Source organism: Python bivittatus, unplaced genomic scaffold (assembly GCF_059951505.1).
Source record: "Python bivittatus isolate LINGU-HERP-01145 unplaced genomic scaffold, Pbiv_v1 ctg000480_np1212, whole genome shotgun sequence".
In the NCBI taxonomy this organism is placed as follows: domain Eukaryota; kingdom Metazoa; phylum Chordata; class Lepidosauria; order Squamata; family Pythonidae; genus Python; species Python bivittatus.
The window spans coordinates 49,782,769-49,805,118 of NW_028277075.1; the positions used below are offsets into that span (position 1 = coordinate 49,782,769).

The 22,350-nt window shown below is 40.7% G+C and overlaps 1 protein-coding gene across 4 annotated transcripts in view; it reads left to right on the forward strand.

Moving 5' to 3' along the window:
* The window catches only part of ELP4 (elongator acetyltransferase complex subunit 4), a 170,426-nt gene that overhangs the window by 45,386 nt on the left and 102,690 nt on the right, over positions 1 to 22,350 (forward strand). For all 4 annotated transcript variants that reach the window (XR_015797062.1, XM_088145859.1, XM_088145861.1 and 1 more), the window contains exon 4: positions 11,618 to 11,746. Coding sequence is in view for 3 of the 4 variants with exons in the window: in XM_088145859.1 (XP_088001985.1) it covers positions 11,618 to 11,746 (129 nt within the window). In the remaining variant the exon portion in view is untranslated. The remainder of the gene's footprint in view (positions 1 to 11,617; positions 11,747 to 22,350) is intronic.

The window sequence follows — 22,350 nt, forward strand, 5'->3', positions numbered from 1 at the left end:
CTTTCAGCTTTATAGAAGCTAGCCAGAGCAATCTGTTGAACCAAAGTAGGTATGGGGTAATAGACAGCTTCTTCCCTGTAACGCCAGAGCTAGTAACAAGACTCCAGCTGGGGAAGTGTAAAGCTTGGGAAGCTAAGGATTCTCCCATGGAAATATAAGATACATTCTTACATATATCTCCCTTTCTCCGTCTCTCAAGTTCTAAGAAAGCTTAGTAAGATTGTATTGCTTCACTTCTTGCTCCATATTGCATCTCAGACATGTTTCCTGTGCAGGGTACAGAAGTGAACAGTTACTTGGTTCACACCTAACTCTAAGCCATGTTTTTAACAGCATGATTTTTCAACCCACCCATTTTAGCTTAGCATTATCTGGACACTGTTTAACAAACCATAGTTTAAAAGCCTGGCTAACAGTATTGGGTTATTCACCAATGTCATACATCATTTTGCATTCCAACCAATAGAATATTGGTTCACTTTGCAAGATGGGCATAACCCAGACTTTCATAGACATTATTTCTGTTTTGCAGCATGTGCTGTGATGGAATGGAATTATGAAGGCCAGACTCAGGGAGAAAAACATTTTCTTTCATCTCCTGAGGCGTGAGGGAAAGATAAGAGGATGAGACTGGCACCTCCCTGAGGAATTCACAATGTTGTGGTTGGCATTACTTGGGAGCTGGGGTTTCAGTCTGGGAAGATTCTTGCTAGAGGTTGTAGCTAATAAACATTGCTGGACTTAATTTACATGGTCTCTTGGAGTTCCTTGGGCTAGGCCTGACATGTACCTAACAATAATAGAGTTTATTGGTATGCATTAGGAAGCTACTTATTTTAAAAGTATAAAACTCAAATCACCATTTTTAAAGAAATGTGAGTATAAATTTAAAACCTTGTCTTTGCTTCTGCCTTTTGATTATAGATGGACAGGCTGCTGCATCAAATGCTTGGATTACTAAAAAATAGTTATGAAACAGCAATGGACTCATGACTCCTGCTCAAGGAGCAGGTGGCAGTCATGGCCAGGAGGGCCTTTGCCGAACTTCATGTGGTGCACCAGTTACACCCTTTCCTGGATCAGGAGCCTCACACCCTGGTCATCTCTTGGTTAGAGTATTGCGATGCACTCTACATGGGGCTACCCTTGAAGAGTATCTGGAAGCTACAGCTGGTTCAAAATGCAGTCACATGGATATTAGGTGCCCCTAGAATGGCACATGTAACACCTTTGCTGCGGGAGCTCCATTGGGTGCCAGTTTGCTTCTGGGTCCAATTCAAGGTGTTGGTTATTACCTTTAAAGCTCTACATGGCATGGGTCCAGGTTACCTAAGCGACCATCTCACCCCCTTCACATCAACCCGTCCCACCCGGTCAGGCAGAAAGAGCATGTTGCAGACTCCATCAGCAAGAGAAAGTTGGCTGGCAGGGCCCAGGAGGAGAGCCTTCTCTGCTGTTGCCCCTGTCCTTTGGAATATTCTCCTTCCAGAGGTGCAGCAGGCCCCCACACTCCCCGCTTTCCAGAAAGGATTAAAGACTAGGCTCTGCCAGCTTGTTTGGGATGACAAAAATCTTACCCAATCCTAGGGGTGGCTGGCACCTTTATGACGCTCCCCGAACTACTGCAAATTTAACATCTATTCTTGGATTATATTTATTTTCTATTTATTCATGATCATTTTATATTGTATTTTTAATTGATTTTAACTGCTTTGTAAACCACCCAGAGTCATTTTTTAATGCGATGGGCAGTGACAAATTTGTTAACTAACTAACTACCTAACTAACTTAACAGGAGAAATAAAAGTTCTTAATTTTCCCCAGCAATGATATTCCATTCCCATTGCTATTCATTCATTGACAAAAAACATTGAAAAACCAAGGCAGTGGTATGAATGAAGCAGACACCTTTCTACCATGAGAAAGATTGACTAGAATGATAAATTATTATTGTTGGTCGCACAGTCAGCCTGATGTTTAGACTGGCATCTTTATCCACCTATCAAGTACTTCCCAAGGACCTAGGATAGGCAGACGTTGTTTGATGATGTTAAAGGTATCGTCACTAGGATATAAGCTGTTCCAAGTAAAGCTGTCTTTTGCAATTAACTGATGGTGATTTTGTCAGTGCCGATGGTGTTCAAGTGTTGCTCCAGATGTTTTAGGATTGCACCCAAGGCGCCTCTTACCGTTGGTACCATCTTTGCTTTCTTTTGCCACAGTTGTTCTACTTCTTTGTTGTTGTTGTTGTTATATACCACAACATGAAATCACAGCTGCCAGTTCTTTAGCTGGTGTTGGTCTTCATTCGCATCAAGTTTTTCTGAAGAACTTAGGATGTCATAATGTATCAGCATAGTATATGCATGGATCCAGGCACTGTAGCCTTTTGTAACTGACAGATGGAAATTTTGTCAATGCACAGATTTTCTAAATGCCATCCAAGGTTTTTTGGAATGGCACCCAGTGTGCCGATAACCACTGGGATCACTACTGCTAATTTATGCCATAATCTTTTAACTTCAATTTTCAGATCTTGATACTTTGTGATCTTTTCAAATTCTTTGTCTTCTATTCTACTATACCCTGGTATTGCCACATCAATTATCCCCACATTCTTCTTTTCAACCACAGTTAAATCTGGTGTGTTATACGCCAAGACCTTATCAGTTTGTATTTGGAAATCCCACAAATTTAACCTCATTTTCAACTACTTTTTCAACTATATGTTCCCCCCAATTTTTCATTACTGGCAAATGATAGCTTTTACAGATGTTCCAATGAATCATTTTGGCGATTGTTGTTGTTTATAGTCAGTTTGTGTGATCTTACATGAGCTGAGTATATGATCTACTATTTCTTCTGCTTCTTTGCACAGTCTGCACTTTGAATCATTTGATGATTTTTCAATTCTGGCCTTGATTGCATTAGTTTGAATATCTTGCTCTTGAGGAACCAAAATCAAGCCTTCAGTTTCTGTTTTTAATGTTCAAATTGTAAGCCATTGCCTGGTTTTATCTTTATCCACTTTCCCCTTGATTTTTTGTAGAAATTCACCATGTAATGCCAGCATTCTGTTCATGTTTTTATTACATTATTTCAGTATTCATGCTTTGTTTCCTGTACATTCAGTAAGTTCCAATTTTTAACTTGTTCTTGGCTATCTTTTACATAATCAGCCAATGCATGCTTTTCTTCTTCAACAGTTTGACTTGAAGTAAAAGTCTGCCTCCATTTCTGCAGGGCAGGTATAATCTACCAATAGTATTGTGGGAATGTGATGCATAGTGAATAGTCATGAATTTTCTTGTTTTTCAGTCCAAACTGTCCAGTTCAGCTTGTGTCCAATTAATAATTCCAGCAGTGTATCATATAACAGGTATGCCAGTTATCAATGGCTCTGATGTTGTTTCCACCATTCAATTTTGTCTTTAGCAGTTTTCTCACTCTTTGGATGTATTCTCTACTAATCACATTTTTAACTTGTCCATGCTTGATGCTATCCAACTGTAAAATGCCCAGATACTTATAGGCTTCATCCTGATGGCTCCTGATGGCTTGGCCATTCGGCATTTCAATTCCATTATTGTTTATGATTTTACCCCAATTTATTGCTACTATAGCAGATTCCTCTCAGCCAAATTCCATTGCTATATGGCTTCTAAAAATTCTTACAGTATTTGTCAATGACTGGATTTCGACTTCTGATTTTGCATAAAGACTCAAATCATCCATATAAAGCAAATGTGAGATTTTATTAGCATAAAAAAGTAATAATTTGCAATTATTATTATTACTATTATTATTCTATTACTACTAAAATGTATATGACATTCTGCTCTTGTCAATCAAGAGCCAATTAGATTGATGTGTACCCCTGACTAACAATATACATTTATACCCCACATGACAAGCAATATATTCTATATTTAACACAGAGAAAGGAAGTTATATTTAATAATACTACTTCTCTGCATAATATTTCACTTTAGAGCATTGAACACAAATTATACCCCTTGGCCTTGTACTTTGAGTTGGCCTAGTATTATCTCCATATTGCAAGTATTGGAGCTAAGGCTTTTATATCAGATGATAGATTTGAACTAGAGACTTTCAAATGCAAAGCTCAGTCTCTTAGCTATTACAATACCCTGTGTCTCATTTAGACTATGTTTGGTACTCTGAGTCATGATCCTGCTCTGCTTCTGGGTCACTGCATCAAAACTGAGATTGGATGTCTTGTAACAGTACACTCTAGCATGCTAATTGCACTTGGGGAACTCCTGCCATAGAAATGGGATACCAGATCCATTAGGCAGACACTAAGCATTCAGAAAACATGCAGCACATTATCTCACACACATAATAGACAGGGATGCCTATTAGCACAACACTTGGTCAGCTGCAAAGTCTCAGCAAGTTTTTAGTCTGATTAGCAAATTAGGGCCCAATAAGTAGAATTTCTTTCAACAGTGTTGTAAAAAAAGCAATAGCAACAGCCTGCCTACATTGCTGAAACTGCTAAGCCTAAAAAGTATTTGCAAAATGTTTCAGCATATTTACTAATCCAAATCCTTTGCGCAACACTTACACAGTTTTGGCTCATAGGTAGATAGTTAGGAAATTAAATACATAATTTTCAACAGGTCTGAAATCAAAACTGATTAGCATTTATTTGTATTACTAATTATTTTTCAGGATAGTGGTACTTTCAGATTTTAAAAGTATTTTGTAATTGGGATAAGTTATACTACATATTGTGTTTTCAGCTGTAGTATGATGCTAAATTCTGTGTTTTACATGAAAAAAATCACATTTTGTGAAGTATATGAGAATATTTTGGGAATGAAATAATTCAAAACTTACAAGCATCAAAATATTTTTGAAAAAGAGGATGTCAAATATTCGTAATATATTATGAACAACAAGGGAAGGAAGGCTTCTGGAGATACCATAGGAAATTAAAGCTGGAAATTCTCCAAAAGTACATACATAGCTGCATGAAGCCTGCTATATGTCTAATTTTTCACATGTCATTCATCAGTAGGCACTTCTGTATCAAATAAAGTGATTATTGAAAGAGCATTGCAGTTGCTAAATCTGCTGCTGTTCTTGATTTCTGCTTTGAGTTTCATTGAGAGGTAGCTGTCATTTCAGAAACAGTGGACAGAAGTGACAATATGCCTTCTCCATTTTATTTGACTTTTACAGCAGTAGGACTTAATTGTAAAATTGAATGGTAGTTTAGAGAGGTTGAATTTGAGTTGGGACAAAAGATTCTAGGTGGATGAAATTATAGGGAATGAGTTGATTTTAAACCAAGATTTAATCATCTTGTCATTTACTTACCAAGTAAATCAAGTTAATAATAAAAAAAAAAAAATAACAATTCTGGTAACCAAGCAGGAAGATCTGGAGCAGGAAATGACTTGACAAGGCATGGGATTTACTCCCTAGGCCCATGAACTGTCACCTCCTCAATTTGTGTGTTTTTGTTTGTTGTTTTACAGGTTACAGTACAATTTTCATATATTTCACAACCCAAACAATGGAAAAATTAAATCAGCTTTCAACAATTGCACTAACTAATTTTGGTGAGGGATCCAGGGAATGCAAAAAAAAGGGGGGGGGGTCAGATTGTCTATCCCTATTATAATGCTTTCTTTTTCTCAAGAAATCTTTTTGTTAGCTTTTTTAATATGAACTATTTAATGAAATACTTGTTATTTATTTATTTATTTATTTATTTAATCAAATTTGTCACCGCCCATCTCGTAAAACGATTCTGGGCAGTTTACAACAAGATAAAAATTCATTAAAATACAAAATAAAAACAATCCTAAAAATAAATAAGTTCCAAGAAGATAGAAAATTCCATGTAATTCCAGGGAGCATCATCAGGGGACTAACCACCCCCAGGGACGGTAGAGCCCATATCACCCCATGTATGCTGACAGAGCCAGATCTTTAAACCTTTTTGGAAAGCCAGAAGGGTAGGGGCCCACTGCACCTCTGGGGGAAGAATATTCTAAAGGGCAGGGGCAACGGCAGAGAAGGCTTTCTTCCTGGGCCCCGCCAGCCGACATTCCCTCACTGATGGGATTCACAACATGCCCTCTCTGCCTGACCAGTTGGGGCGGGTGGATGTAATGGGGATGAGACAGTCCCTCAAGTAACCTGGCCCATGCCATGTAGGGCTTTAAAAGTAATAACCAACACCTTGAATTGGACCCAGAAGCAAACTGGCACCTAGTACAGCTCCCGTAGCAAAGGTGTTACATGTGCCATTCTGGGGGCACCTAATATCCACGTGACTGCATTTTGAACCAGCTGTAGCTTCCAGATACTTTTCAAGGGTAGCCCCATGTAGAGCGCATTGCAATAGTCTAACCAAGATGACCAGGGCATGAGTGACTGACCAGAAAGCCTCCTGATCTAAGAAGAGGCGTAACTGGTGCGCCACCCGAAGGTGGGTAAAGGCCCTCCTAGCCATGACTGCCACCTGCTCTTTGAACAGTAGTCACGAGTCCCAGAGGACCCCCAGATTACACACTGGTATGTTTGGGGTAGTGCAACCCCATCCAAAACCAAAGATGGTAAGTTCTCAGATACAGAGGGGCCTCCAATCCACATCCACTCCATCTTACCAGGGTTCAGCTGAAGCCTGTTGTTCCCCATCCAGACCCCCACAGCCTCCAGGCACTGCAAAAGGGTGGTCACAGCATCACTCAAGTCACCCAGGTTGGAGATGTATAACTGGGTATCATCTGCATATTGATGATACCTCTTCCCATGGTGGCGGATGATCTTACCCAGTGGTTTCATGTAGATGTTAAAAAGGAGAAGAGAGAGTACTGAACCCTGTGGCACCCCACAGTGGAGGTGCCATGGGCTGGATCTCTCCAAATCAACACTGATTGGGCTCAACCTTGGAGGAAGGAAGAGAACCAGCGCAGAACTGTGCCACCCACTCCCAACTCCCTGAGTTGACCCAAAAGGATATCATGGTTGATGCTATAGAAAGCCACTGAGAGGTCAAGAAGAGCAAGGATGGATGCGCTACCTCCATCCTGCTCCCACCAGAGATCATCCATGAGTGCGACCAGTGCCGTTTCTGTCCAAAATCCAGGCCTGAAACTTGATTGGAAGGGGTCCAGATAATCCGTTTCTTCCAGGATCCTCTGGAGCTGCAACACCACCACCTTCTCAACTACCCAGAGGTGGGTGACTGGGCAAAAATTGTCCAGTATGGTGGAGTCCAGTGATGGCTTCTTGAGGAGGGGAAGCACCAGCGCCTCTTTAAAGGCCACTAGAAACACTCCCTCCCTCAAGGAAGAATTCAGCATCACCTGGACCCACTCACATGTCACCTCCTAAGTAGCCTTAACCAGCCAGGAGGGACATGGATCTAGTTGGCAAGTGGTGGCATTGACTGTTCGGAGGACCCTCTCCACTTCCTCAGGATCAGCAGTATCAAAGTGTTCCCTGATAACGGTAAGTCCATATCCTGGGCATCTCTATAGACCATGCTGCATGCTTGGTATCTAATTGGGATCGGATGTAAGCAATTTTATCCTCCAGATGCCCAGAAAATTCCTCTGGGTGGCCCCTGTAAATGGGCCATTGGGCCCCCCTTTCCCAAAAGGGATCAGGTGATCTTAAACAGGACTGCTGGGCAGCATTCTGCAGATGCAGTAAGAACAGAAATGTGATGGAATGGAATTATGAAGGCCAGGCTCAGGGAGAAAAACATTTTCTTACATCTCCTGAGGAGCGTGGGAGATACAAGAGGATGAGACTGGCACCTCCCTGAGGAATTCACAATGTTGTGGCTGGCATTACTTGGGAGCTGGGGTTTCAGTCTGGGAAGATTGGTGTCAGGCCTAGCCCAAGGAACTCCAAGAGACCATGTAAATTCAGTCCAGCTATGTTTATTAGCCACAACCTCTAGCAAGAATCTTCCCAGACTGAAACCCCAGTTACCAAGTAATGCCAGCCACAACATTGTGAATTCCTCAGGGAGGTGCCAGTCTCATCTCTTGTATCTCCCACGCTCCTCAGGAGATGTAAGAAAATGTTTTTCTCCCTGAGCCTGGCCTTCATAATTCCATTCCATCACAGAAAAATTTAGATGTTTTGCCGCTCTTACCGCCACAAAGTAAGCCTTAATCGTGGCTCTAGCCTGTGTTTGGTCATGTTTGGTCTTCATTTTCCTCCAGTGGCGCTCTAGACGTCTCTTAATCCTTTTCAAGACCCTCAGCTCCTCCATGTTCCAGAGGGAGTGTCGGGCTCAATGAGCTAGGAGAGGTCGCACAGGCGCGATCTTGTCCAAGGCCTCAGCCGCTTTCCTATTCCAGGCAGCGGCCAAGGCCTCCACTGGACCATGCAGCAGACCCTCGAGTATAACTCCCAGCTTCCTTTGGAACCCCATTGGGTCCATCAGTTGCCATGGGCAGACCAGTTGAATAGGTCCCGCCTCCCTGCAGAGAGGGGTAGCATAGAATCTCAGGGCCACCAGGGCATGATCTGACCATGACAAGGGGGATAGATGCAATTCCTTCTTCAGATGACATTGCCACTGCTTTGACAAGAAAACCAAGTCCAGTGTGAGGCCACTGTCCTGAGTTGGGTCATGAATAATCTGGGACAGGCTCGTGGTTCCTGTTGTGGCCATGAACTCCTGAGCTGCCTCTGAGGCTTGCCCTACGGCTGGCAAGTTGAAGTCCCCCAAAACAAGTCTGGGGAACTCCACCGCCAGCCTAACAATGGCCTCTTAACAGCTCAGGCAGGGAAGTTGCTGCGCAGCAGGGAGACTGGTACAACAGCAACAATCCCAACTGTTCTCGTGAGCCCAACTTCAGGAACAGGGTCTCACAACTGGCCACTTGTGGAGCAGTGCCCCGAAGGCCAAAAGAGATTCCCGGGTGACAACCGCTACCCCTCCTCCCCTGCCCTGAGGTCTCAGCTGGTGCCAGACTGTGAACCCGGCTGGTCACCTTTCCAAAAGGGGCACTGTCCCTTCAAAGCCCAGCCAGGTCTTGGTGATATACACCAGGTCGGCCCGCTCCTTAGTGATCAAATCACATATAAGGGGGAGCTTGTTGTTGACTGATCTGGCTTCAGGAAGCAGCCAGGGCCTCCATGGGTTAAGAGTACAGAAGGCCAGAACATGCTACCGGTAACAAACACTGGGGGCGACTTCCCCGAGAATGGCCCGCCCTCTGACTCCGATTATAACATCCCCTCTCCACCACCACCTGAATGGTATAACCTGCCCTAAGCCCTACAGGCACTCAACTTCCCCCAAATCCAAACCCCCCAGCTTCCCTAGTCAAGGAACCCTCCATCCAATCATACAACAGGCACCCAATCAATCAATCAAGGGAGTATGATGGGTTCCCAGGCACTTCAGCTTTCACTTGTAGGGGCCCTATCCCTCCCCCTTCATCCACCAGCTTCTCTCACTAGTCGGAAGGGGGCACCTGATTAACGCCTCTCCACTCTACCCAACTTCAGGTGGGTATCCACGCCACATTCATAGACTCACAGCCTCACCCACACACTCACAGACTCACCCTGGGGCTTCTCTCCCTGTCTTTCACCCTAGGGAGGGAAGCCCAACTATCATTTACTGAAGGGACCCCAATGCTGTCATCAATTCTCAACTTCTTCAGGCCCCTTCAGGCCACAGTTACTATATAGACACCAGTTGACTGGCCAATTTCCTGGTCTCGGGCCAGCGCTGCCAAACCCCCTCCAATAAGCGCTCAGGCTGCCACCAGTCCTCTGGTGCCAATCTGGTCAATCTTTGGGCCCTCCAGGCATGTGGGATTGGGCACCCCCGGTGATTTCAGGCTGGCTCCAAGTTCTCTCCCTGCAGTCCCTTCTTGGGCCCTTGCCGGTTGCCACTTGCTGCGCAGTGCATACCATGCCACTTGCCACTGGCATTGGAAATTGTCTTCCTGCGGCCTAGAACTCTCTCTCATCACCCTCGCTGCTTGCCATGCTCCCTGCTGCCCCACTCGCCCCGACACACCGCCCAATGCAAGCATGTTGCGCTCCACCAGTCCCAGGGTTCCAAAGCACCCCCAAAAGGAGTCCAGCTCTCACTAGTCACCACCCGCTGTGGTGCGCTGGGCTGCCCAACACAGTTGCAGAGCTCTGGCCAGCCACAATGGTGTCTGCCAAGCTCCGCCAGGCAAATGGCTCCAGGACAGCCCCAGAGCTGATAATCCGGCGTCAGGGAGCTGGCAGATTGTTCAGGTAAACCAGTGGGGTGAAATGGGGTATATAAGACCCATGCCCCTATTCAAAGACTAGTGAGGTCTGGCATGGTAGTTGGTATTTGCTCCCAGTCATCATCTTGGAATTATATCAGGGTATAATGTTATATTTTAATCTTATTACATAATGTTATATTTTAATCTTGTTATACAATGTTATTATATTTTTAATTCTTTAAGTGACCTATTTATTTATTTAAATCATATGGCTACCCATCTCAGAAATTCAACAATACAATATAAATACAACATAAAAATAAATTTCTTATTATTTGTTATGATTATTACATTGGACATTTTTAAATGAACTATAATTGATCTAGTGTATTGATGCTTATATTTGACTTGACTTGGATTTGACTTGTATTTCAAGAACCTCTTTAAGCACAGTTTCTTTTTGGAAAATGTGATATATAAATAGATGAACTGTAAACAAGTATTGCTTCTGGTGACCTGGAAATAATGATTCCATTAATGAAGCCTCAGATCACATTATACTCTTTTACAGTTGTATAACACCACTGACTCACATTTAGCTTGTGACCTAAGATCCATTTCACACTAAGTTGGCTACCCCATTATATACCCATGTGTTTGATTCCCCCCCCCCGCCCAAAAAACACAACTTTCTATTTGTTACATTTCAGGTAATTTTTTATTCTGTTATGGTCATTTTGAACATTATTACAGTAGTATCTTCTGAAGTGTTACTTATTTCTCCTAGTTTTGTGTCCTATGCAAATGTGATAATAATTTTCTCCTCTGCTTCTTTTAAGTAACTGGTAAAACATATTGTAATAGTATTGGTCCTGCAACCCTTTACTCAAAACCTCTCTTCAGTCTAATGAGGAACCAATTAACGATAACCCCTTGAATATGCTTTCCAGTTAACTGTGGCATTATAGTCTAACAGTGCTATAATTTATATTTTACCAAATATGTTAGATTATATTATCAACTGGCTTGCTGAAATCAAGATAAAGTACACCACCAGCATCAACAGTCATCATTAATCTAATTACCCAATCAAAAGGTATGATTTAACAGGAGATATTCTGGACAAGGTCATGCTGGTTTCTGCCTTATCACCTTAACTACTTTGTCATGATTCTACAATCTTCCTTAGTACTGAGGTCGTACTCTAGCATTCCATTCTTGAATATAAGAAAAACATTTGCCTGTCCCCATGCTTGTGGAATTCATCTTGTTTCTCCTGAGAGTATTTCAACAAGTACTTTTATTATGCTAGTATCATTTATCTTTCCTATATAATAGTTTGTTTATTTAATCATTTTTATTTTAAATGTTTCTCTAAAATATTATTTTTAATTCAGGAGTTTCCATGTCCTTTGCTGAATCTCTCTGACAAGGAAGTGGAAGAAGTAATAACTGTGAAGTCAACGCAAGATTCGCAGGAGTCCATGAGAATAGCCTGGCGTTACCAGACCAGACCAAAGCAGGAGGTAAATAGCATTTCACAATGTTATTGTAAACCTTCAAGATTTTAAAGGGAAATGCTACATTAACATAAATAAATTGATGTTTGAATGATCTTTGAACATCATATGTGAGGGGATGTGATGCCAATGTAGAACCAGAGCATTCTGAAACAATGTTTTTACGCTAGGGTTCCTTGAACAATTTAAATGTATTCTATGAATTCCTGTAGGCTTTGGATCAGTGTAGTTTTGCTATCCAAACTAGTACTCTGTCCAAGGATTAAGAGGAGAAGTTGGCAGATATCTCTTTGGCTATTACATTGAAACAATTGGGGGAAAATCAGTACAAACCTTTTCAATAAAAACTGACAAAGCATATGAGCTTCTAACGTAGAAGGTAGTGAAAGTTGTTCAATATAACATTGTTGAAGTTGATTAGCAGTACTCACAAAAACCAAGACCAGAGGTCAGAAAGGACTAAATCATATGCTGACTCTATTTGAATCTATCTTAATCTCCCAACAGAATGAGTGGAAGATGAATGTAAGGATAGATTACATGGAAGCCATTTAAAATGGTGAAAAGACATGTTACAGAGTGCCATGGTAGTGTGAAAAAAAAATGCTTGCTGGAATGAGAAAAAAATGCATTAAGAGAATGATTGCTGCAAAAAATGAGGATGAAGGAATGATAGGTTGGTCAAATATCATATTTTGCATGATTATGGAGCTGAAGGTTGGCTACTATATGCAATAAGAGTGGATATGATAGAAGTAAAGTAGTGTAAGAATAAACTGAATGCTTAGCAAATTGTTCAACATTGAACAGAAAATTATACAAGAATGTATGATATCTCCTTGGTTGTTTAATAGATGGATGAATGAACCTATAAGGCATATTTGTGCTCACATTAGATGTATGTTGATTGGGAGCATGGATGTGTGTAGTTTTGTATATACATAATGTTATATTGCTGGTTGAGATCCTAAATGATTTGCAGTGAATGTTGGGTAGACTGTATAATGCAATAAGAAGTATGCATCTGAACATTAATATGTGAAAAAACATAGTTGTTGGAGATTATAAATAAATGGAAAAAAGGGGCATGAATTTGTGTAACTAGGAATGTTACTAAAGATGGGAAAATTAATGGAAAAAATAGTTGTGCAAATACTGGTGTTATAAGTGGGTGGTATGTGATCTGTTGCAAGGAAATAATGTTTGTCAAAACAATACACTGTGTATAAGAGCATGCTTCTGCCCACTTCATTATATGGAGGTTAAAATTGCGTCAGGAGGAACATAGAAGTAAATTGTATTCTATGGGCATGGGATATTCAAGAAGTACAGTGGTACCTCTAGTTACGAACCTAATCCGTTCCGTGACTCTGGTTGCAACTCGAGTTGGTTGCAAGTCAAGGTAAAGTTTCCCATAAGGTTCAGTGTAAATACGGTTAATCCGTTCCGCCCTCCGAATTTGGTCGCACCACGAGGCAAATTTCCCCATAAGGTTCAATGTAAATACGGCTAATCCGCCCTCTGAATTTGGTCACACCACAAGGTAAATTTCCCCCAAAAGGTTCAATGTAGATACAGCTAAACAGTTCTGAAACATATGCATTTTATTTTTAAACCCCAAAAACATGAAAAAAAGTACAGTACAGCACAGTATGAAAAGGGAGAATGGGGTGGGGAGGCAGTTACTGTTTGGAGGGAGAGTCCCCCTCCAAAGGAACATCGGGGAGATCTCCTTCAGGGGTTTCCTCTCTTCTTTGCCTCTTAGCTCCAGGCTCAGTTCTGGGGAAAAACCTGTCTAATGTCAGTTGCCAGCATGCTCTGCATTTTCTTTGGAGCCATGCTGACAAGCACACCAAAAACCTTCCAAACGCCACAAAACACACCACAAGCCTCATCGAATGTCTCCTTGCTACCGCGATCTCGCCCACAGGAAGCCGCGACCGCGTGGCAGCAGGGCAAATGGCCGCGGATCCGGTTCATAGCTCGAGGCAGAGTTCGCATGTTGAGGTAAATTTTTGGGGCCGGAGCTGGTCGTATCTTGAAAAATTCGCAAGGAGGGGCGTTCGTAACTAGAGGTATCACTGTATGTGAAGCGAAGCTAGGAGAGGTAGGTTCAGTAATTAAAGAGTAATGAATGAAGATGCTGAATACAGAAGTGACCAATTTAAAAGAAGTATGTTTAGGTAGTTTGGTCATAAAGAAAATGAATGAGGACTGAATCACAAAACTTATGTATAAAGAGTGAATAGTTTATATAAGATGACTGTTTTGTCAGTTGTCTATAATATGCCTTGGATATTTAGGCCAGAACAAAGCCAGCATTTGAAAAAGCAGTGTTATCAGTCCACTAACACAGAAAAGCTAGTTATTCACCCATATGTATGATGCAGAGAGAGCATGACTATAACTGTGATTCGTAAGGTGGCCATTGATAGTATCTCCCTTCTTTCCCAACTGTGGATTTTTGTTCTTTCCCTAGAAGGGGCATCTCTGACAATGACTGGAAATAGGAAGAGTTACACATTATGCATTCAGAGTAGGAAGAGGGAAGTCACATTCTCCCTAAAAGTTTGTGTTTTAGAACATTTTAGAATGAGGCTTTGTAGAGACAATGCAGAAATGACCAAATAACCACAGTTACAGATAAGCAGTTTGTTGTTTCAGCTTGCTTTTTCAAAGAATGTAAATTATAAATATTTGTTATCTAAAATCATTTACTAGAAGAAGAAAAAATAATTATTCCATATAATACAAATTCTAAATATACAGTGGGGCAAAAAAGTATTTAGTCAGCCACCAATTGTGCAAGTTCTCCCACTTAAAAAGATGAGAGAGGCCTGTAATTTTCATCATAGGTATACCTCAACTATGAGAGACAAAATGGGGAAAAAAATCCAGAAAATCACATTGTCTGATTTTTAAAGAATTTATTTGCAAATCATGGTGGGAAATAAGTATTTGGTCACCTACAAACAAGCAAGATGTCTGGCTCTCACAGACCTGTAACTACTTCTTTAAGAGGCTCCTCTGTCCTCCACTCGTTACCTGTAGTAATGGCACCTGTTTGACCTTGTTATCAGTATAAAAGACACCTGTCCACAACCTCAAACAGTCACACTCCAAACTCCACTATGGCCAAGACCAAAGAGCTGTTGAAGGACACTAGAAACAAAATTGTAGACCTGCACCAGGCTGGGAAGACTGAATCTGCAATAGGCAAGCAGCTTGGTGTGAAGAAATCAACTGTGGGAGCAATAATTAGAAAATGGAAGACATACTGATAATCTCCCTTGATCTGGGGCTCCATGTAAGATCTCACCCTGTGGGGTCAAAATGATCACAAGAATGGTGAGCAAAAATCCCAGAACCACATGGGGGGACCTAGTGAATGACCTGCAGAGAGCTGGGACCAAAGTAACAAAGGCTACCATCAGTAACACACTATGCTGCCAGGGACTCAAATCCTGCAGTGCCAGATGTGTCCCCCTGCTTAAGCCAGTACATGTCTGGGCCCATCTGAAGTTTGCTAGAGAGCATTTGGATGATCCAGAAGAGGATCGGGAGAATGTCATATGGTCAGATGAAACCAAAGTAGAATGTTTTGGTGTAAACTCAACTCGTTGTGTTTGGAGGAGAGAGAATGCTGAGTTGCATCCAAAGAACACCATACCTACTGTGAAGCATGGAGGTGGAAACATCATGCTTTGGGGCTGTTTTTCTGCAAAGGGACCAGGATGACTGATCCATGTAAAGGAAAGAATGAATGGGGCCATGTATCGTGAGATTTTGAGTGAACACCTCCTTCCATCAGCAAGGGCATTGAAGATGAAATGTGGCTGGGTCTTTCAGCATGACAATGATCCCAAACACACCGCCCGGGCAACGAAGGAGTGGCTTCGTAAGAAGCATTTCAAGGTCCTGGAGTGGCCTAGCCAGTCTCCAGATCTCAACCCCATGGAAAACCTTTGGAGGGAGTTGAAAGTCCGTGTTGCCCAGCGACAGCCCCAAAACATCACTGCTCTAGAGGAGATCTTCATGGAGGAATGGGCCAAAATACCAGCAACAGTGTGTGAAAACCTTGTGAAGACTTACAGAAAACGTTTGACCTCTGTCATTGCCAACAAAGGATATATAACAAAGTATTGAGATGAACTTTTGATATTGTATCTTTCCGGGTGCAATTCAAGGTGCTGGTCATCACCTATAAAGCCCTTTATGGCTTGGGACCAGGTTACCTTAGGGACTGTCTTTTCCTAGTTGTTTCTACCAATCCAGTCCGGCAGGTTGGGCATGCTCCGGATCCCGTCAGCTAAGGAATGTTGGCTGGCAAGGACCAGGAGACGTGCCTTTTCTGCTGTGGCACCTTCCCTCCGGAACATCATCCTTCCTGAGATTAGGATGGCCCCAACCCTTTTGGCTTTTCAAAAGGCCTTGAAGAACTGGCTTTATGCCTGAGCCTGGGGCCCCGAGTGTGTGAAATGTCCGTTTCGTGGTTGTGTTATTACTGACGGTTTTTTAAGATCTCTTAGCTGCGTTTATATTATATTTAACTTTTTGTACTGTTTTTAATGTTGATTGTTTTTATCATTGTTAGCCTCCCAGAGTCACTGGTCTAAGATGGGCAGCTATATAAATTGAATAAATAAATAAAAGGCCTCCCAAAAGCCCAAGAAACAGCTCAACTCTTTTTGGACCATGTCTTTAGATACAGATGATTGGTCAATCATGTGATCACAGACGGAGGAAGTCAATTCACTTCCAAATTTTGGGAGGTCCTCTTGCACTTATTAAATATTAAAATTCATTTGTCTTCCTCACACCATCCAGAGGCAAACGGAGAAGCTGAGAAGGTTAACCAACTATTGCAGCAATATTTAAGATACTATATTTCTTACCAGCAAGATAACTGGACTGATCTCATACCTTTTGCTGAATTTGCTTATAACTATGCAGCACACTCCTCTGTTGGTATGTCCCCATGTCAGACAATTTATGGTTTCCACCCATGGGTCTTACCAACAACCAGACAAGAAAGTGCCATTCTTCGTGCCACAGATTTCCTGCACAAGAGGCAAGCAGTCCAAAGTTTCTTAAAGGAACAGCTCAAACTAGCAAAGGCCGCATACAAAAAAGCAACAGATGCACATAGACAAGAGGGAGCTAGAATCACAGAAGGGGATTTGATGTAGCTTTCTACAAAATTTCTAATTTCCATGAGACCTTCCAAGACACTAGACTCAAAATTGATTGGTCCTTTCCCAGTGACTAAGCAAATCAGTCCAGTAGCATTTTTGTTTGCAATTGTCAGGCCCAGCCCAAGAACAAGAAAGAAACAGTTCAACCAAATAGTACTTTTTTTTATTGCTTACACCATATAGACAAAATCGTGCCAGACTAAGCCTGTACTATTGCAACTAGTGGATATACCCTGGGAGATTCTAGGGAGTGGCTATTCTAAACTACTTACACTTCCCATGGTCCTACTCCAGACTATGTTGTCTCTTGTCTCTCTGTCCTTCCTGAAATGCGCCCCCTCCTTCCTGAGAACCTTGCTCTCTCCTGCAATCCACTTCATCACCCCCGCTCCTAGATACATTCCATTACAGCAATTGCCAGCATCAATGAAAGTTCACTCTGTATTCCATTGGTCTTTGCTTGTGAAAGAGGTTCCCCCTTGCACTCTACATTCACAAACAGCCCCCTCCCCATTCTAGTAAATGGGGACAAAGAATACAAGGTGGAAGTGATATCAGACTCTAGACTGACAGGAACTCTTTTTTATGCATTTCCTGGATCTTTGCTGATTATTAAGGTTCTTGTCTAGCTTCACCATTATGGGACCATACAGCTTTATAACATTGTGGTGACCAAGGCAGTTCTTCAGTTGTGTTTTTTGTAATATTGACTCAACTCATCTCCATGACTTTTGAATGTTGAACTATAGCCTTGCTTCCTCTAGTATCCATGAAAGTAGCCTTTTTGATGACAGTTAACTCTGCAAGGCATGTCAGTAAATTTTGTAGCCTTAGAATTGATATTTCTTATACTTTGTAGCATGAAGACAAATCTCATTATGATTTGAACCCACCTTTATTCTGAGAATAGTTTCTAACAGTCATGTTAATCAAGATATAGTTCTTCCTAGTTTTTATGCTGAATATGCCAACCCGTTGGAGAGTATCCTTCATGTTTGGATGTTGAAATATTTTTAACTTTTTACCTAGATCACATAGGAATCTTTTGCTTTGCTCAAAGACCTTTTATTTGCCAAAATAAATGTAACCATGGACTTCCTTTTCTTCTCAGCATTTCAGCCATTAGGTTGTTCATAATATTAGGATATTGTTTGTAAAATACTGCCATTTAGATATTTGGAGCAGAGGAGATGCAAGTCTTGGATACGCAGTGTTAGCATAACAGAACTTGATCTACCTCCTCCAAGTAAGTCAACTGAAAGCTTCTAGATGTGTGATAATAGATTATAGAGAATAACTTTCTTATCTGTAACTGTGGTTCTTTGAATGGATATCTTGCATTCATATGATCCATTTTTCCACTAAAAGTGCTCTTTTCCTACTAGCAACAGAGTGGCAATGAGAACGTTGAGAAAATTTAATGTGATAGGCTTTCCAGAGAGTATGCTTTCCAATAAAAACATTCCACTAGATAATGTTCCGGAACATGTTGCTTTTTGCAGGATCAAACCCTTACATGTGAATGCTGAGATTACACTTAAAGAACTACTGTAAGCAACCCATTGTTTGGTCTTAAGTAGGTGTCAGACCTACTAGATAGACCCAACCAAGAAATCAAGTCCACATGAAGGCTAAAGCTAGTTTCATTGAAATTGGCTATAATAACAGAATCTTACACATCTGATTGTCCTGTATCTCTTCCTCCTCTGCTCAGTTAATTTTGGAGGTGTTTGCCTGAGCTGCTTCCAAATGTTATCTCATTGTGGACTTTAAAAATGCTTCAGGCCCTTTTGCCTAGGCCATAGATCTTACATATCTCCATCGTCATCTTCCTTACTCTCTGCAGTAATTATACTGTCTTTTGTAATAAAACGCATAAATATTTATAAAATTAATAAAATGTAGGTTTTCAAGAAGCATCTATTCTGTTTATATTCGATAGCTTTCTAAATATCTCTGCATACAGTCATGTATGGGTTGCACAAATAGTAATGGTTCTACAATAGTGAAAGCATGGATTTGAATCTAAGTATGTAAGAAGTTACATAAACACCTGAGATCATAATAGCTTCACTATCAACTAACCATTTATAGGCAGCATGTAAAAATTCCATAGAACTTAGTGTTTTATGAATGGTATTTTTCATTAACTAGTTTTTATTTTATTTTACTTTTTGCCTATTTGCTGGAGCTTATATGCCATTCCGGTCCAACAAGATCCGGAGTGGCTTACACTCTCTTCTTACAGTGAAAGAGCTAAAATACAAAAGCAGTTTACAAAAATAACGAAGTACAGTGGGAAAAAATAACAAATTATTAGGAAAGAAACTAAAGCTACTGAGAACAAAAACATCAAAACACAACCATGAGTGGGATTCTCACTTAAACTAGATTCCCTCCCAGAGATTTCCTTAAAAAAATCAGTATTTAATGACTCTCGTAAAATGTAACAGGGTTTTTCTAAAAAAAAATTCATAGTCAAATCTTTAAAGTAAAAAAGAATATGTTGGGAGACATTATCCTATAAATTTGCTGTTTTGTTTTATTGGTTTTATTATTTTATGTATTCTGATGTAAAGTGTACCTGGATTCAGTTTCATTCTAAAAAAAATCTATAATTGAAATAAGACAAAGTAGTTTTACAAGGTTTGCCATGTTTAATTTTTTGTGTGGCTGCACAAACCTGGCTAAACATTTCTATCAAAGAAAATGTTTATACATGGTAAAATGCCAAGAACATCCTGTAGGACAATCATATAATCTCATCTGAATTAATATGAAGCTTGTTATGTGATGCTGAATTAGTATGAACTGTATTTGTATAAGTTACACAAAAATTACCAAATTAATATACAGATGTGGGGAAATAATGGTATTACCTCTGGATATGAAATAATGATAATATTATGAACTACAGCAAAGATTTCTAATTGGATTCAGTTAAATATTCAAATGTAGAATATAATGAAGGTAATAGGAACCGATGATGCATTTTGATGTAAGACCATTTTAATTGGAATTACAGTTTACATAGCAAAAGCTCTGCTCATCGTGACAAATTCTGAAGTCTGTATCAAGAACTGCAAAAACACGGTTTTTATTTGTTATCACTGTAGAACCTGACCTATGAGAAGATTGTTTACTATGTTAATGGTGATAAAGAAAAAGACTCCTGATGTGTATGACCCTAGTATTTTCTCATGAACCTCTGTCTGGAGAATTAAATAACAAATTAATTGCAGCTCTTACATGACCTTGCAGTCCTTATCTCTGAATGTACAGTACCTTATAACATTGTTTCTCCATCTCCTTTGTTCCTCTTGTTCTCTGGCAGTCCCATCCTTTGTACCTTGTTCAGCCAGAATCTAAAAAACTTCATGCAAGAGCTTTTTAAAATCCTCTTTTCCATAGCACTCATTGCTCCCAAAGATCAGTGAGATTCTCACGGGTAATGATCTATTAGTTACAAAGTTGCATACCAATGTAAATATGTGTAAATAAAAGTGATGTACATCTAGTATCTATTCCTGTGTTTATAGTTGTTCTTGCTATCCTGGTTTACATCCGTATTTAATAAATCTAAATTATATACTGTTTTTCAGATCCATAAAGAGCAGCCAACATTATTATTTCATATTTTAGACTATGGCAAAATATAATGCTAAGTGAAGTAATTGGAGCATTATTTTAATTTGCCCCAAACGCTTCAAGGTCACAAATTTGGATTCAATGATAGTTGGAAAAATTAAGGTAGGGACAATTCAAATCAGTGTATATTATGTGATTTTCTTTTCTTTGGTCTTTCTTTGGCGTGCACACACACACACACACGTATGTATGTATGTATGTTTTGCAGGTATTTCACAGGGTCTTTTTTATTAGTGTCTAGCTTCCTGTCACCATCTTCTACTACATTTGGTTGAAGCAGCATCACCTTCCCCTGCACCTTCTGTCCTGGTTGTTGAGCAAAGTTCAAAGGCTATTTTGCAGGGCCAATCCTGTCATTGCTCCAATAGAGAATAACACCCAGTATGGTTAGCATTTTTAAAATATATAATAAAACAATCATAAATAATCAATGTAATTATCCTTGCTTAGAGGTACTGCAGTGGTAACTGCTTCTTTGAGGGAAGGGGCAATTCCCCCAGCTCTTAAAGAGGTTGTGGTTTGTCCTTTTTAGGGAAGTTGTTGAAAAGGTGCTCAACCTTCAGCTCCAAAGAACCTTGGAGGAAACAGATTATGTGGATCCTTTTCAGTAGGATTTCCAACCTGATTATAGCTCTGAGACAGCATTGGTTGCACTTGTTAATATCCTTTGGCAGACTCAGGATGGAGTGGCACATCCATCCTGGTTTCCTTGATCTCTCAGTGGCGTTTGATACCATAAACCATGGGGTCTTTCTGGACTGACTTAGGAGCTTGGGAGTGGGCAGTACTGTTCTTCAGGGGTTCTTTTCCCTCCTTTGAGGCTGGTTCCAGATATTGTTTGTGGGGGAAGAGATCTAGCCCTAGACCGCTACTCTGAATGGTGCCTCAGGGCTCTACTCTCTTCACACTTGGTGTTCAACATCTACATTATACAGCTGAGCAAGATCATCTTTCAACATAGGATAAAATATCATTAGTATGCTGATGATACCCAATTATACTTCTCTACCTGGCCAACCAAGTAATGCTGTCAAGGTTCTTCCCCACTGTTTAGAGACAGTGGGATCTGAATGTGGACAAACAGCCTTTAGCTCAACCTTAGCAAGACATGAGTGGCAGAGGGATTTGGCTTCCCAGGATCTAGAGATTTTCCACTTTGACTTTGAATGGAGTAGTACTACCCCAGATAGAATTGGTGTGCATTTGAGGGATCCTTTTGGACTCAGGATTCCTGCTTGAAGAGCAAGTGGCAGCTATGGCTAAGAGAACCTTTGCACAAATCCATCTTTTGTACCAATTGTTCACATTCTTAGATTGGGAGGCTCTGTTCATGGTCACTTACAGATTAGTTACCTCCTGTTTGGATGTGTGCAATACATCCTATGTGGAGCTGCCCTTGGGCAGTTCTGAACACACTACAGTACATCTATATAACTTCATTGCTTTATGAGCTGTACTGGCTTCCAGTAAGTTTCTGGTACAATTCATCTATAAAGCCCAACATGGCACAGGGCCAGGACTTTGAAGGACTATCTCTGATTGTGCCTGTTCATTACACTATATCTGGGAGCAATGGCATGCTCTGAGTCCTTTCTGTGAAGTGGTATCATCTAATGGATACTGCTTCACAGAAGGGACTTGGAGCATACTATTTCTTCCAGATATAGCATGACTCAGGAGACATGTCATCTCTGTTGTGGCCCTCTGGAACAGCATTCTATCTCTAAATTGTTGAGATAGATAGATAGATAGATAGATAGATAGATA